A 16,199-nucleotide genomic window follows, 5' to 3' on the forward strand; every position below is an offset into this window, starting at 1 on the left:
TTAAACGCAGGTTTTAGTGGTAACAGGGGCGCTAATTCACCAATCTTCGATTTTTCCTGACGAAACTACTGAAGAAGGGTATTTTTCTAAATAAGGGGGGAAGAGTCTAGAGGGTTATTCTCCCCGTCTAATTGATACCCCTAATTGGTAAAGAATTATACAGTCTAGATTTACCTTATATCCGTCCAGTCGAACCTTCTGTCTAGCCCCTTGAAAAAAGTAAGCTTTTTTAAAAGACAACTAGCTTCTGCTAGTTATCCAGGACTCGTGGGCTCAACTCCCACACTGACGGTAATTTATTCTAGCTAACGGTTTTTCCTACCTATCTGTGATTCCTTCTGTTGGACGCATCGTCATGGCAAAGATTCTTCGTCACAAACTTTATTTTAGTGTCACTATTTTGTTTTAATAAATTAGAATTTTCTTCATTTTATTATTAAATTTTTTATTATTTTATTATAATCACGATTCTATTTTAGTATAACTGGGGCAGCTCATGATAACTCGAAATAAACTCAAATACCTGGGTTTAGTTAAACAGGATTTAGTAATTATTATAGTGCAATAAGAAAAACATTAAATCCTTTCCCTAAATTGCTGAGCATCCCCAATGTAATAAATTTATTAATATGTAGATTTAAGTGTATGTAACTTGTACTTAGATTTATTTCCAGTACAAAGTATTACGTTTTAGCGTGTCAAATTTATTTCCATTTACCGTTTTGAGGAGAAAAGAATTTTGTTTTTCTTTCTCCTTATTTGTTTCTTGGGCTCTGGAGCCCACTGTTGGAAGAGGATGTCTATTGTCGTGTTATTGCATACATGTTGGCGATAAACAAACTTGATTTTTGAGATTTTGTTTAGCTTATTTGTCTTTTTTTTCAGCCGAAAGTGTTCACATTAAGCAACATATCCAGCATCAAAAAGCGAGAAGACTTGGGACCTTATGGCGTAGAAGATATGATTAACATTGAGTAAGTTTTTTTTTTCAGTTTGATCCGCTATAAGATTTACTACTAAAATGACGAGGAAGTATGCAACCAATCAACATATTCATACTTTGTTCATCAACTGATTGTTTCGCCCCAGAAGCAGACTTTTTGTCACATTTTTTTAACAAACACTGCACAAGCACTTTTTGTCACAATTTTCTAACAAACACTGCTCAAGCACAAGCACTTTTTGTCACAATTTTTTAACAAACACTGCTCAAGCACAAGCACTTTTTGTCACAATTTTTTAACAAATACTGCTCAAGCACAAGCACTTTTTGTCACATTTTTTTTAACAAATACTGCTCAAGCACAAGCACTTTTTGTCACAATTTTTTTAAGAAATATCGCTCAAGCACAAGCACTTTTTGTCACAAGTTTTTAACAAATACTGCTCAAGCACAAGCACTTTTTGTCACAATTTTTTAACAAATACTGCTCAAGCACAAGCACTTTTTGTCACATTTTTTTAACAAATACTGCTCAAGCACAAGCACTTTTTGTCACAATTTTTTTAAGAAATATCGCTCAAGCACAAGCACTTTTGTCACAAGTTTTTAACAAATACCGCTCAAGCACAAGCACTTTTTGTCACAATTTTTTAACAAATATCGCTCAAGCACAAGCACTTTTGTCACAATTTTTTAACAAATACTGCTCAAACACAAGCACTTTTTGTCACAATTTTTAACAAACACTGCTCAAGCTCAATGAACATTAAATTTGAATGAGAAGCATTTTTCAAGAATTTTAAGACTTTAGCGTAAAGAGCGAGGGTTGAGGATGGGGCAAGCCCCTCATATACGGAATAATTTCGGTTCATTTTAAGTTTTAAGGCTGCTCCTTGCTGTCAGTTGAAAAAAATTGGATTATTTTTTTGAATTCGGCAAAGAATGCCAACAGTGCATTTTAACCAGTACTTGAACATGGAACTTTTATCGATTAAATGAATATATTTACTATTATAACCAAAATACTTACTTATTTGTTATTATGTTTATCCATTTAAACCACAGTGGGCTAGCTTCTGTTAAAATCAACTTTTCTTCCTTTTTACTAAATGGGAACAACCATTATTTCCTCTTTAATCCTTCCATAATTTACCTGCTTCCTACCGGTTAACTCAGAATCCTAAGCATAAATGAAATTTATAGATGCCCTTAAAAGCAGCAAAAAAGGCTAATTTTATAAAATCGTAAGAACTTAAGAGATTTTGAGAGGCATTAGATTCCTCTATCCCCCCCCCCTGTATCCCCACATCGCAGTGTGAATTCTGACTGGTGTACCTAACTGAAATTGATATTCTCTAAATTCTTACTAGAGAATCTCTTGGAAAATTTGTATATGTTAGAAATTTACATTATATTCTCCAAGAAGCTATTGAAAATATTTATAAAACTTAAAACTATATAGGAAACCTATTTCATATTCAGTGAAGAATGCCAATATAACTTTTTTTCACCTCTGCTTGAAGAAGAATATTTACTTTATTAAAATACATCTAATTACTATTACTTAAATATAAATTTATTTTATTGTCGTATTTATATATTTATATTTACAACATTATGTCGTGTTTATATATTTATTAAATAAAAAAAAAACAAGTTTTTTAAACTGAAAGTAAGGAGCGACATTAAAACTTAAAACGAACAGAAATTATTCCGTATATAAAAGGGGCTGTCCCCTCCTCAACGCCTCGCTCTTTACGCTAAAGTTTTTTATTGTTTTAAAAAATAAATTTGTGAGACAGAGTCAAACTTTAGCGTAAAGAGCGAGGCGTTGAGGAGGGGACAGCCCCTTTCATATACGGAATAATTTCTGTTCGTTTTAAGTTTTAATGTCGCTCCTTACTTTCAGTGTAAAAAACTTGTTTTTTTTATTTAATTTCTGATCGTTTTTTAGTTAATGCAGCTTTTATTTTGGCTAACCGTCATTGAATAAGTAAACAAATTTTGCATAAAAACTTTACTTTTCTTTTGCTAAATGGATGTCTTTACAAATTAACTTACGTAACTAACTTCTATATTCGTATATTTTTCTTCTGGCAAAAAATACAAAGTTGCAGATTTTTGAAGATATGAGCTTGAAACCTATGTAATAGGGTTTTCTGATACTCTGAATCTGACGGTGTGATTTTCATTAAAATTCTTTCACTTGTAGGGGATGTTTCCCCCCTCTTTAAAAAATCGGGTAAATTTTCCCAGGCTCGTAGCCTTTGATGAGTAATACTAAACTTGATAAAATTTATATATTTAGAATCAGCATTATAAATACATTCTTTTGATACATTTATTGACATCAAATTCCGTTTTTAAAAGTTTCGATTACTATTGAGCCGTACCGCTTGTTTTTTTATTGTTTTTTCTTATTACGTATATGGTATTACGTATATGAGGGGGTTCTCCCCTTAGTCAATAACACGTTCTTCACGTTAAAAGTAAAAAAAAATTTGATTCACAAACCCCTGAATCACAAAGGTCGTTTAATTAGAATAGATAGCTCTTTTGAAAGCACTAAAAAAAAACTGTAGCGTAAAGAGCGAGGTATTGACTTGGGTGAGAACCCCCCTCACATACGTTATAATACCTGTTCGTTTTAAGTTCTAATGTTGCTTCTTACTTTCAGTTGAAAAAACTTGTTTTTTTTTATTTAATTTCTGATCGTTTTTTAAATAATGCTTGGAAATCCGGCGCCCCTTCATAGAAATGTCCCTTACCCCAAAGAAACATCCTCCACGGAAAGATTCTCCAGAGTAACCCCTCCTATAGCCCCCCCCTCTCCAGAAAAAAATCCTTCCTGAAAATGGCTGTATACTTCCCAATAACCAATAAATAATGCTGGCAAGTCCGGCGCCCCCTTCATGGCAATTTCCCTTCCCCCTTGAAAACTTCCTTCATGGACAGATCCTCCAACATAACCCCCGACCCTCCCTTCCCACCCACTACCAGAAAAAATCCTCATGAAAACTTCTGTATAATTACCAATAACCAGTACTAAATGTTAACATTGGGTAAAGTTCATAAATTTTAGCCCTCCCCCTGGGGACTTCGGGGGATTAAGTCATCCTAAAAGACATATTTATCATATTTTCGACCATGCTGAACAAAATGGCTATCTCAAAATTTTGATCGCGTGACTTTGGGAAAAAAATAAGCGTGGTAGGGGGCCTAGTTGCCCTCCATTTTTTTCGGTCACTTAAAAAGAGCACTAGAACTTTTAATTTCCGTTCAAATGAGCCCTCCCACGATATGCTAGGACCACTGGGTCGATACGATCATCCCTGGGGGAAAAAAAAAATAATAAATAAATAAACACGCATCCGTGATCTTTCTTCTGGCAAAAAATGCAAAATTCCACATTTTTGTAGATAGGTGCTCAAAACCTCTACAGTAGGGTTCTCTGATACGCTGAATATGATGATGTGATTTTCATTAAGGTTCTATAACTTTTAGGGGGTATTTCCCCCTTTTTTCAAAAATCAGGCAAATTTTCTCAGGCGCGTAACTTTTGATGGGTAGGACTAAACTTAATAAAAATTATATATTTGAAATCAGCATTGAAATTTGATTCTTTTAATAAATTTATTGGTATCAAAAACCCGTTTTCTAGAGTTTCGGTTACCATTGATTCGGGTCGCTCCTTACTTACAGTTCGTTACCACGAACTTTTTGATAACACCATTTTGCCGAAATATGTCAAAAACTACCTTTAACTTGGTTTTGATGATCATAATCACTGTGACATTCAGAACATTAATATCTATACACTAGAGCAATTTTGCTCTAAAATGGGACGCAGCAATTCTTCAGGAGAATTCCTCATATCAGGAGAATTTAGGTTGGCACTTGGAATACGATCGAATCGGAAGAATAGATTTGCGGAGTCGCGCGTGATGGTGAGGATAAGAAAGAAGAAGTACCCTGCCTGAGTTTGTCCCCACATCTTTCATTGGAATAGATATGATTTTGCATGTATATATATATATATATATATATATATATATATATATATATATATATATATATATATATATATATATATATATATATATATATATATATATATATATATATATATATATATATATATATATATATATATATATATATATATATATATATATATATATATATATATATATAAATTTCACAAAATCATAAAGAAGCTATCTAATTTTGTAACCCAAAATACATCCACTTTTTAGATTAATTATAAATTTACTTATTTTGGTCTGATAAATTCTTAATGTCATGACGTCCAAATGGACCTTAAATTAGAAGTGGTGCCTTTGTAAAATTTTTTTTTTTTTTATTGGACCTTTAACTTTTGCCTCGGCTTGTATTTTGTCATTATGAAAGACATATCGCCGAACGTTTGTTTCATTCAATTGTTCAGGTGGTGGTACAAAAATTTTTTTTTCTTCCAACGATTTATCTAGTCCAGGTTTTTGATTTTTGAAGGTATGGAAGGCATTGACGACCACCTTTGTTTCTTTTAATTGTTCAGGTGGTGGGACAAAGACTTCTTCTTTTGCCTTGGTTTGTCTTTTATCATTATGAGAGACATATTGCCGAACCTTTGTTCGTTTTTTGTGAAAAAATTTCAAATGAATATGCTGAAAAAAATCTGCATTGTCAGTTTAATATACATATGCTTATATTTACTCCTTAAAATCCTGATTGATTTTTGTTTTCTTAAAGTTAGAAAAGTGAAAACATTTAAAAGTATTTTTTGAGTAAGATACAAATTATATTCTGGCTTTTAGAAAGCTTGGGGTTTATAACCCTACTTATATTAATTTCTGCTCGTTTTGAGTTTGACTCTTATTTATATTAATTTCTGTTTGTTTTGTTGAAAAACTTTTTTTTAATTAATTTCTGCTCGTTTATATTGACATAGTCTTTTTCAGGGAGAAAGACTGAAACTCTTCTAAAGTTGAACAACCAACCCTCATTGAACCCTGGAATACATCCTGGAAACAGCTTACAATCCATACCCCTAATCTTTGAGGATTGTTACAAGCCTAAAGGCAATTTTATATGATATTTAGACCATTTTGAACCAAATAGCTATCTCAAAATTTCTATTAGATGCATTTCCGGACAATATGAAGTGTGTTTGTGTGGGATGGGAGGGGGGGGGGGTAGATGCCCTCCGATCAGTCTGACTCTTAAAATGAACACTGGAGCGTCTGATTACCAATCCAATGCCCCCCCCTCCGAAGTTTGTATGATCCTGCTTTCTAAAGAAATCTTATATGTCCCCAGGACATAACTTACAACCCTTAGCCTGAGGACTGGGGGTTTTGTTATCCTCAAAGACATAATTTGCAGACCGTTCTGATACGCTGAAAAAATGGGTATCTAAAAATTTTGATTAGAAGTCTTTGGGGAAACCATGGGCGTGGGGGGCATTTGACCTTTGATCACTTTCTAATACTTAAAAAGGCACTAATCTTCTCAATTTCCAATCAAATGAGCCCTTTTTGAAGCTTCTACGATAAAACGTTCTATAAAAACCTTATATACCCCAAGGACATAACTTACGTATCTTGTCCTGAGGGCTATGGGGGGGGGTTGTCATCCTCAAAGTCATCCTCAAAGACATAATTTCCAGACCTTTCAACTACGTTGAACAAAATGGTTTGATCTGGCTTGAATGGCTTGAATGACATATCGAAATCTTGATCGGAAATGTTTGGAGAAATGATGAGCATAGGGGGGGGATTTCCCCTCCGAATTCTTTCGACTATTAAAAAGGGCAATAGCCCTTTCAATTTCCAATCGAATGAGCCGTTTTTAAAATTTTTACGACAACACTTTCTATGAAAACGTTATATGCCCCCAGCTATTATTTACAACATTAGCCCTGAGGGCTGTGGGGGGTTGTCATCCTCAAAACCTAATTTCCAGAACTTTCAACTACGTTCAATAAAACGGCTATCTCAAAATTTTGATTCGATGTGTTTGGGGAAATGATGGGCGTGAGAGGGGGGTTAGTTACCCTCCGATACTTTCGACTATTAAAAATGGCACTAACCCTCTCAATTTCCAATTGAATGAGCCCCTTTTGAAGTTTCTAATAAGTTACAGCCTTAGCCCTGGGGGCTCTGAGTGGTTTGTCATCTTCAAATACATAATTTCCAGAACTTTCAACTACGTTGAGAAAAATGGATATCTCGAAACTTTGATTGGATGTGTTTGGGGAAATGGTGGGCGTGAGAAGGGGGTTACTTGCCCTTTAATCACTTTTGACTGTTAGAAAGGACATTAGCCCTTTCAAATTCCAATTGAATGAGCCGTTTTTGAAGTTTCTACGACATCGCTTTCTATAAAAACCTTATATGCCCCCAGGGCATAACTTACAACCCTCGCCCTGACGGTTGTAGGGGGGGGGGGGTTCATCCTCAAAGACATAATTTCCAGAACTTTCAACTCCTTTCAACAAAATGGCTATCTCAAAATTTTGATTGTATTTGTTTGGGGAAACGGTGGGCGTGAGAGGGGGTGAGTTGCCCTCCAATAATTTTCAACTATTAAAAAGGGCACTAGTAATTTCAATTTCAGATCGAATGAGCCCTTTTTAAAGTTGTAATGACAACGCTTGCTATAAGAACCTTATATGCCCCCAGGGCATAACTTCCAACCCTTGCCCTGAGGGCTGTGGGGGGGGAGGCTGTCATCCTTAAAGACATAATTTCCAAAACGTTCAACTACGTTGAACAAAATGGCTATCTAAAAATGTTTATTGGATGTATTTGGGGAAAAGGTGGGCGTAAGAGGGGTTTAGTTGCCCTCCAATCCTTTTCGACTATTAAAAGAACACTAGCCCTCTGAATTTCCAATCGAATGAGCCCTTTTTCAAGCTTCTACGACACAGCTTTCAATAAAAACCTTATATGTCCCCAGGGCATAACTTATAACCCTTGCCCTGAAGAAAGTGGGGGGAGTGTCCTGCTCAAAGACATAATTTCTATAACTTTCAACTGCGTTGAACAAAATTGCTATCTCAATATTTCGATTGCTTGTGTTTGGGGAAATGATGGGCGTGGAAGGGGCGTTAGTTGCCTTCCAATCACTTTCGACTATTAAAAAGGGCACTAGCCATTTCAATTTCTAATTTAATGAGCACTTTTTGAAGTTTCTACGACAATGCTTTCTATAAGAAACCTTATATGCCCCAGGGCATAAATTAAAACCCTTGCCCTGAGGGGTGTGAGGGGGGGGGGGAGGTGTCATCCTCAAAGACTTCATTTCCAGAAATTTTAACTACGTTGAACAAAATAGCTGTCTCAAAATTTTGATTGGATGTGTTTGGGGAAAGGAGGGCGTGAGAGGGGTTAGTTGCCCTCCAATCATTTTCAACTATTAAAAAGGACACTAGCCATTTCAATTTCCAATTGAATGAGCCCTTTTTGAAGTTTCTACGACAACGCTTTTTATAAAAACATTATATGCCCCCAGGGCATAACTTAGAACCTTATCCCTGAGGACTGTGGGGGGTTGACATCCTCAAAAACTATTATCCAAAACTTTCAACTATGTTCAACAAAATGGTGATCTCAAAATTTTGATTGGATGTATTTGGGGAAATGATGGGCGTGAGAGGGGGGTTAGTTACCCTCCAATCACTTTAAACTATTAGAAAGGGTACTAAACCTCTCAATTTCCAATTGAATTGACCCCTTTTGAAGCTTCTAAGACAACGCTGTCTATACAAACCTTATATGCCTCCAGGGTAGAACTAACAACCTTTGCCCTGGGGGCTCTGGGTGGTTTGTCATCCTCAAATACATAATTTCCAGAGCTTTCAACTACGTTGAACAAAATGGCTATATCAAAACCTTTATTGGATATGTTTGGGTAAATGGTGGGTGTCAGAAGGGGGCTAGTTGCCCTTCAATCACTTTTGACTATTAAAAAGGGCACTAGCCATTTCAATTTCCAATTGAATGAGGCGTTTTTGTTTCTACAACATTGCTTTCTATAAAAAACCTTATATGCCCCCAGAGCATAACTTAAAACCCTTGCTCTAAGGGCTGCGGGGGGTTGTCATCCTTAAACACATAATTTCCAGAACTTTCAACTACGTTGAAAAAAAATGGCTATCTCAAAGTTTTGATTGTATGTGTTTGCGAAAATCGTGGGTGTGAGAGGGAGTTAGTTGCCCTCCAAACATGTTCAACTATTAAAAAGGGCACTAGCCCTATCAATTTCCAATCAAACGAGCCCTTTTTGAAGTTGCTACGACAACGCTTTCTGTAAAAACCTTATATGCCCCCAGGGTATAACTTACAACCTTGCCTTGGGGGCTGTGGGGGGGGGGGGGGGGAAGTGTCATTCTTAAAGACATAATTTCCAAAACTTTCAACTATGTTGAACAAAATGGGTATCTAAAAATTTTAATTGGATGTGCTTGGGGAAAAGGTGGGCGTGAGAATTGGGTTAGTCACCCTCCAATCACTTTCGACAATTAAAAGGGGCACTAGCCCTTTGAAATTCCAATTGAATGAGCTCTTTTTCAAGTTTCTGTGACAACGTCTTCGATACGAAGTGCCCTGGTCTGAAGGAAAAAAATAAATTGTGCCAACGTCGTTCTTTATTTAGGCAGCGCTATTGCGCTGCCTATGATTTTCGAATTTTTATTTTGTATTTTATCGTTTTGAATTCTTTTTTTTTATTTCCATTTTTTTTTTTAGTTATTTTATATTCCTGTGTCGTTTGTGTCGAGGATGATTAGTTGATTATTCAGGCAATATGTATGCGGTATTTTTTTTTTATTCTTAAAATTTCATCAAATTCTAGTTATTTCTGGATTTCTTAGTTATTGGACCCCGTTTCTGAGTTATTCCTGGGTTTTCTGTTTTGTTTTTTTCGAAGGAAAAACAGTTATTTTTAGTTTGATTTTTTCTATATAATTAAATTTTTATCGCCTAAAAACTATAGTCCTCATACTGGTATTCTTTTTCAGTGACTTGAACGAAGCCTCCATCCTATGGAATCTTCGTGTACGCTATGATAAGGAGCTGATTTATGTAAGAATTTTTCTTATTTTTATTTTAAACAAACAGAAAAAATGACAAATTAGCCGCCCTCTCGTATATTTTGAAAATACATTTTGCCTTTTCCCCCTAAATCTCCATGAATTGACGCCACTGGTAGACTAATTGATCTTTTATCTCCCTTATGTTTAATAACCCTAGGTTGTAGCTACCGCTGCAACCATGATAATCACACGTAGGAAAATGCCTTATTAGCTGGGTATAGTAAAGAACGAACTTCAGTTGCAACTGACGTCATCATATGGTTTTATTATAAACGTCATTTATGGTTGTAAACTTCGCGTTATTCATCATCTTGTATAGGAAGGTGCAGTTTTTTTAAAAAAAAAACAGATTTCATTTTTAACATTATGCTTTTTTAATGACAAAAACACGGAGGTGTAGCAACTTTCTTTAAAATGAGCCCTTAAACAATTGTCTATGACGTTTCAGTGCCCCGTTAGCAGTGAAAAAAAGAGGATGTGTCAGTGTTGCCCATGCAAGAAAGTGATTTTCTTTTTTGTTTAGGACAGGGAACTGTAAATTTCCTGAATTTACTAGGGTTAATTTAATAGGGTTTTCGGCCATGGTGATTCCAATGGTATACTTTTAGTTTCGATATGCCGCATTTTTTTTACGGGTTTTGGGTTTTGGTTAAAAACGCTAAAGTTTTTTATTGTTTTAAAAATTAAAGTTGAGGAGGGGACAGCCCCTTTCATATACGGAATAATTTCTGTTCGTTTTAAGTTTTAATGTCGCTCCTTACTTTCAGTTTAAAAAACTTGTTTTTTTTATTTAATTTCTGTTCGTTTTTTAGTCAATGCTGCTTTTATTTTGGCTCACCGTCATAGAATATATAAACAAAATTTGCATACAAATTTTACTTTTCTTTTGCTAACTGACTCTCTCTAAATTTGGTTCTGACGTAGTTTACAAATTAACTTACGTAACGAACTTCTATATTCGTATATTTTTCTTCTGGCAAAAAATACAAAGTTGCAGATTTTTGCAGATATGAGCTTGAAACCTATGTTATAGGGTTTTCTGATACGCTGAATCTGACGGTGTGATTTACATTAAAATTGTTTCACTTATAGGGGATGTTTCCCCCTCTTTAAATAATCAGGTAAATTTTCTCATTGCTCATCGCTCAAGTATTACTCATCGCCTTTGATGAGTAATACTAAACTGAATAAAATTCATATATTTAGAATCAGCATTATAAGCCCATTCTTTTGATACATTTATTGACATCAAATTTCCGTTTTGCTTGTTGAGCCGTATCGCTTGTTTTTTTTATTTCGTATATGTTATTACGTATATGATGGGGTTCTCCCCTTAGTCAATACCACGCTCTTTACGTTAAAAGTTAAAAAAAAAATTTAATTCACAAACCCTGAATCACAAAGGCCTTTTAATTAGAATAGATAGCTCTTTTTAAAGAACAAAAAAAAACTGTAGCTTAAAGAGCGTGGTATTGACTTGGGGGAGAACCCCCTCATATACGTAATAATTTCTGTTTGTTTTAAGTTCTAATGTTGCTTCTTACTTTCAGTTGAAAAAACTTGTTTTTTTTAAATTTAATTTCTGGTCGTTTTTTAAATAATGCTTGGAAATCCAGCGCCCCCTTCATAGAAAAGTCCCATACCCCAAAGAAAAATCCTCCACGGAAAGATTCTCCCGAATAACCCCCTCCTCACGCCCCCCCCCCCACCAGAAAATATCCTTCCTGAAAATTTCTGTATATCTACCAATAACCAATACAATATGTAAGCAATGGGCTAAGTTCATAACTTGCAGCCCTTCCCCTGGGAACTGTGGGGGATTAAGTCATCCTAAAAGACATATTTATTAGATTTTCGACTATGGTGAACAAAATGGCTATCTCAAAATTTTAATTGGGTTACTTTGAGAAAAAAATGAGCGTGGGAGGGGGCCTTGTTACGCTCTATTTTTTTCGGTCACTTAAAAAGGGCAATAGGACTTTTAATTTCTGTTCCAATAAGCCCTCTTACGATATTCTAGCACCACTGGATCAATACGATTACCCCTGGGGAAAAAACAAAAACAAAACAAACAAACAAACAAATAAACACGCACCCGTGATCTTTCTTCTGGCAAAAAAATGCAAAATTCCACATTTTTATAGATAGGAGCTTGAAACCTCTACAGTAGGGTTCTCTGATACGCTGAATATGATGGTGTGAATTTCATTAAGTTTTCTATAACTTTTAGGGGGTCTTTCCCCCTTTTTTCGAAAATCAGCCAAATTTTCTCAGGCGCGTAACTTTTGATGGGTAAGACTAAACTTGATGAAACTTATATATTTGAAATCAGCATAAAAATCTGATTTTTTGATGCATCTATTGGTACCAAAATTCAGTTTTTAGAGTTTCGATTACCATTGAGCCGGGTCGCTCCTTACTTACAGTTCGTTACCACGAACTGTTTGATATAATTTTAACTCTTTACTATTTACATCTACTGCACCAATGGGAAAACCTACGTTTTCTGGCGTACAGTAGAAAAAATTAAACACTTTTGAAATACACCAACAAAAAACGTAAAACACAACTAAAAAACAAAAATGCACCAAACTCCTGCACATCATCACTTCAAAAATTAAAAAATACATCCCAACAACCCCACTCCTTCCCTACTAGTCTGACCTATCATCTGCACATTCAAGGGAACACTCCTGTGCATAATTTCCATGAAATGGTCGCTATAATAACAAACGAGTGTCACCGTTCTAATCTCTATACTGTTTTCAAATATAATGCTCGCTACCATGACTATTGCATCTCAGCGTCTCCCCCCTTAATAGGACCAGACATAGCCCTAGGCTCTATATAAAACTGTGCTGATTTTTTTTCTTCAAATTCCGCATTGTGATATAGCCATAGGTTCTATACAAAACTTAGCTGATTTTTTTTTCATATTGGGATTATTCCAGATATAGCCCTAGTCTCTCCACAAAACTTTGCTGGTTTTTTTTCAAATTAGTAGGATTATTCTCTATTTTGAAGCAGCTATTTATTAATTGCAAAAAATAATGCAAAAAAGCAGAATCATCTACGTATTGTATGTAGCCTAGACATTTTTCTGGCCCGATTAAAGGGGGGAGAGGGCTGTGATGCAATTTTCATGTTATGAAACATTATATTTTGAAACTATGTGGAATAGAAGTCGAATGGTACTACTTTTTTTTATTATGGTGTTTACTTCAGAAGACACTATTTACAAGAGCATTGCTATTTTGAATTACGTATCTTCAAATTCTATTCCAAGGGGCACTCACTTTTCTCTCAAGTTGAACACGCGTTTGTGGTTTTGTCACTATATAAACAATATAACAGTAAGATCACGGCTTGGGGATTTTTGGCTTCTACATCCTCGGAGCGTACAAACAGCTCCTCCCATTTAATCTGCCATCAATCTGGAACGCGAATTTCCGCAGAAACTTTCTCAAAATGCCTTTCAAACCAACTCGAGAATTCGAACTTTGCTTGTATTTTCTTTAAACACCGAATTCTAGCTGAGCTTTGCTAATTATCTATTTTTATAAACATGGTAATATAAACATCTTGAAAATACTAGAATTCAACATCGGGCGCTCTTAAGGCGAAGCCAAGCTTCGCTTTTCACCGACATCTAATTTGTCTACCTGTGACTAAAACCAAATGTCTAGGATTTGACTACTTGTTGAAATGTTATCCCGAGTACTTGCATCTCGGTCCGGCTTTGTATAATGGTGGAGGTAGGGAATGATCATACTGTATTATATTTATATACAGTGGGTTTTGTCCACGCTTTCCACTCTGTCCCCAGGTATATAGCGTGCTTCTTGGAGTGAAACAAAGTATTGATTGAATCCTACTAGGTTTATTCTTCCATACAAGTGAAGTTTAAGCTCATAAGCTTTGGAAGCTTTAAGCATTCCTACTAATCAAGTACTTCCTGTGCTTTCAGACACAACCATCTTAGTATGCTCAATACATACTTAGCATAATTTAGCCTTAGCATACATGTCTTTAAATATGTTTAAGAACATTATTAATTGTGGTATTAAAGTAATTACTGTTATTTTTTGTATAGAAGGAAACTATTGAAATCTCGTATTGGAAAGGCTAATTAGTTCATAGAAGGTTAAACTAATTTGTTATCCAATGAAGAAAAAAGATCTATATCATTTACACTTATTGTGTTCGATGGCTTTTCGAATACAAAGCATTATGTTATTGTCAGAGGTAAGCAATCTCCATAGTATGCTTTTATTATATTATTCTTTAGCTTTGGTGTAGCCGTGTAAACATAAGCGACATTCGATTTTTCACGGGTAGACACGTCAGATTTCTCTTTAATACCTCGATCTTTACGCTAAAATTCGAATTTTTTTCCAACTCTTTAAGAATGACGCCTTAATCACAAAGGCCGTTAATTAGAATCACTAGCCCTTATGAAAATACTAAAAAAAACTTTTGCGTAAAGAGCGAGGTATTGACTAGGGGGCGAACCATATCATATACGTAATAGTTTCTGTTCATTTTAAGTTTTGATGTTGAAAAGTTTTCAGCGCCCCCTTCATAGTAATGTTCCTTCCCCTATGAAAACTTCCTCCATGGAAAGATTCTCCCACGTAACCCGCGATCCCCCCCCCACTTCCAGAATAATGTTATTGTCAGAGGCAAGCAATCTCCATAGTATGCTTTGATTATATTATTCTTTAGCTTTTTCTTCTTTTTTCCCCAGTCAGCTTCTATAAAAGAAGTAGCCGTAGAAATTTGGGAGGGCGCTCATTTGATTGGAAATTGAAAGTTCTAGTGTTCTTTTTGAAAATATATTTGGTTTCTGCTGTTTAGGGCTATTTAACTGAAGAACTCCTTAGTTCATGATAGGTTAAGTGAATTATTTATTCAATGGCGATGAAATTTATCTTTCATTCTAAACTTTTTGTGTCCACTAAGGGTAAACGTTTTTTTGTGTAAACGTTTTGGGTTTCTAAGTAATGCACTACTTTAAAACTGTTTTGCGAGCTTCAGCGTCAGCTGACAATCACAAAGACAAAGGGTCTATTTGTGAATTTTCCAAAAAGACTAGCCGTTATCGGAGGCTATCGAGAAGTTGTGGTTTGATTGTGGAATTTGGCTGAAAAGGCAGTGAGATTTTACGTCCGTGAGCTTGTCAAGTTTTTTTATTGTTTAAAAAAATAAATTTGTGAGACAGAGTCATAACTTTAGCGCAAAGAGTGAGGCGGTGAGGAGGTGACAGCCCCTTTCATATACGGAATAATTTCTTTTCGTTTTAAGTTTTAATGTCGCTCCTTACTTACAGTTAAAAATACTTGTTTTTTTATATTTAATTCCCGAACGTTTTTAAATTAATGCAGGTTTTGATTTTGGATCACTGTACGTGAATAATTAAAACAAAATTTGCATACTATTCTTACTTTTTTCGGCTAAATGGCTTTCTCGAAAGTTGTTTAATTTTATTTATGAACGTTTTTATTAGTAATAAATATACGTAACTTACGAATTACCTTACGTAATGAACCTCTATATTTATATATTTTTATTGCGTATATTAGGGGGGTTAACCCCCCTAGTCAATACCTCGATCTTTACGCTAAAATTGATTTTTTTTTCCAATTCTTTAAGAATGACCCCTTAATCACAAAGGCCGTTAATTAGAATCATTAGCTTTTATAAAAATACTAAAAGAACTTTAGCATAAAGAGCGAGGCATTGACTAGGGGGCGAACCCAATCATACACGTAATAGTTTCTGTTCATTTTAAGTTTTGATGTTGACAAGTTTTCAGCACCCCCTTCATAGTAGTGTCCCTTCCCCTATGACAACTTCCTCCATGGAAACATCCTCCCACGTAACCCCCGATCCAGCTCCCCCCACTACCAGAAAAATCCCCCTGAAAACGTCTGTATACTTCCCATAACCAATACTATATGTAAACATCTGGTAACTTGCAGCCCTTCCCCCAGGGACTGTGGGGGATTAATTATCCTCAAAGACATATTTATTATATTTTTCGACCATGCTGAACAAAATGGCTATCTCAAAATATTGATCAGGTGACCTTGGAAAAAACGAGCGTGGGAGGGGGCCTAGTTGCCCTCCATTCCTTTTGGTCACTTAAAAAGGGCACTA

General features: G+C 35.3%; 1 protein-coding gene across 1 annotated transcript in view; it reads left to right on the forward strand.

Annotated features, from left to right (window-relative positions):
- Positions 1 to 16,199, forward strand: part of LOC148953711 (unconventional myosin-XV-like) — a 548,203-nt gene that overhangs the window by 109,937 nt on the left and 422,067 nt on the right. Inside the window, exons 3-4 of the mRNA XM_089108456.1 lie at positions 886 to 974; positions 9,966 to 10,029. Coding sequence (XP_088964582.1) covers positions 886 to 974; positions 9,966 to 10,029 — 153 coding nt within the window. The remainder of the gene's footprint in view (positions 1 to 885; positions 975 to 9,965; positions 10,030 to 16,199) is intronic.

This window comes from Artemia sp. Qi Xiang Cuo, chromosome 3 (genome assembly GCF_049724085.1).
Source record: "Artemia sp. Qi Xiang Cuo chromosome 3, ASM4972408v1, whole genome shotgun sequence".
NCBI classification, from domain to species: Eukaryota; Metazoa; Arthropoda; class Branchiopoda; order Anostraca; family Artemiidae; genus Artemia; species Artemia sp. Qi Xiang Cuo.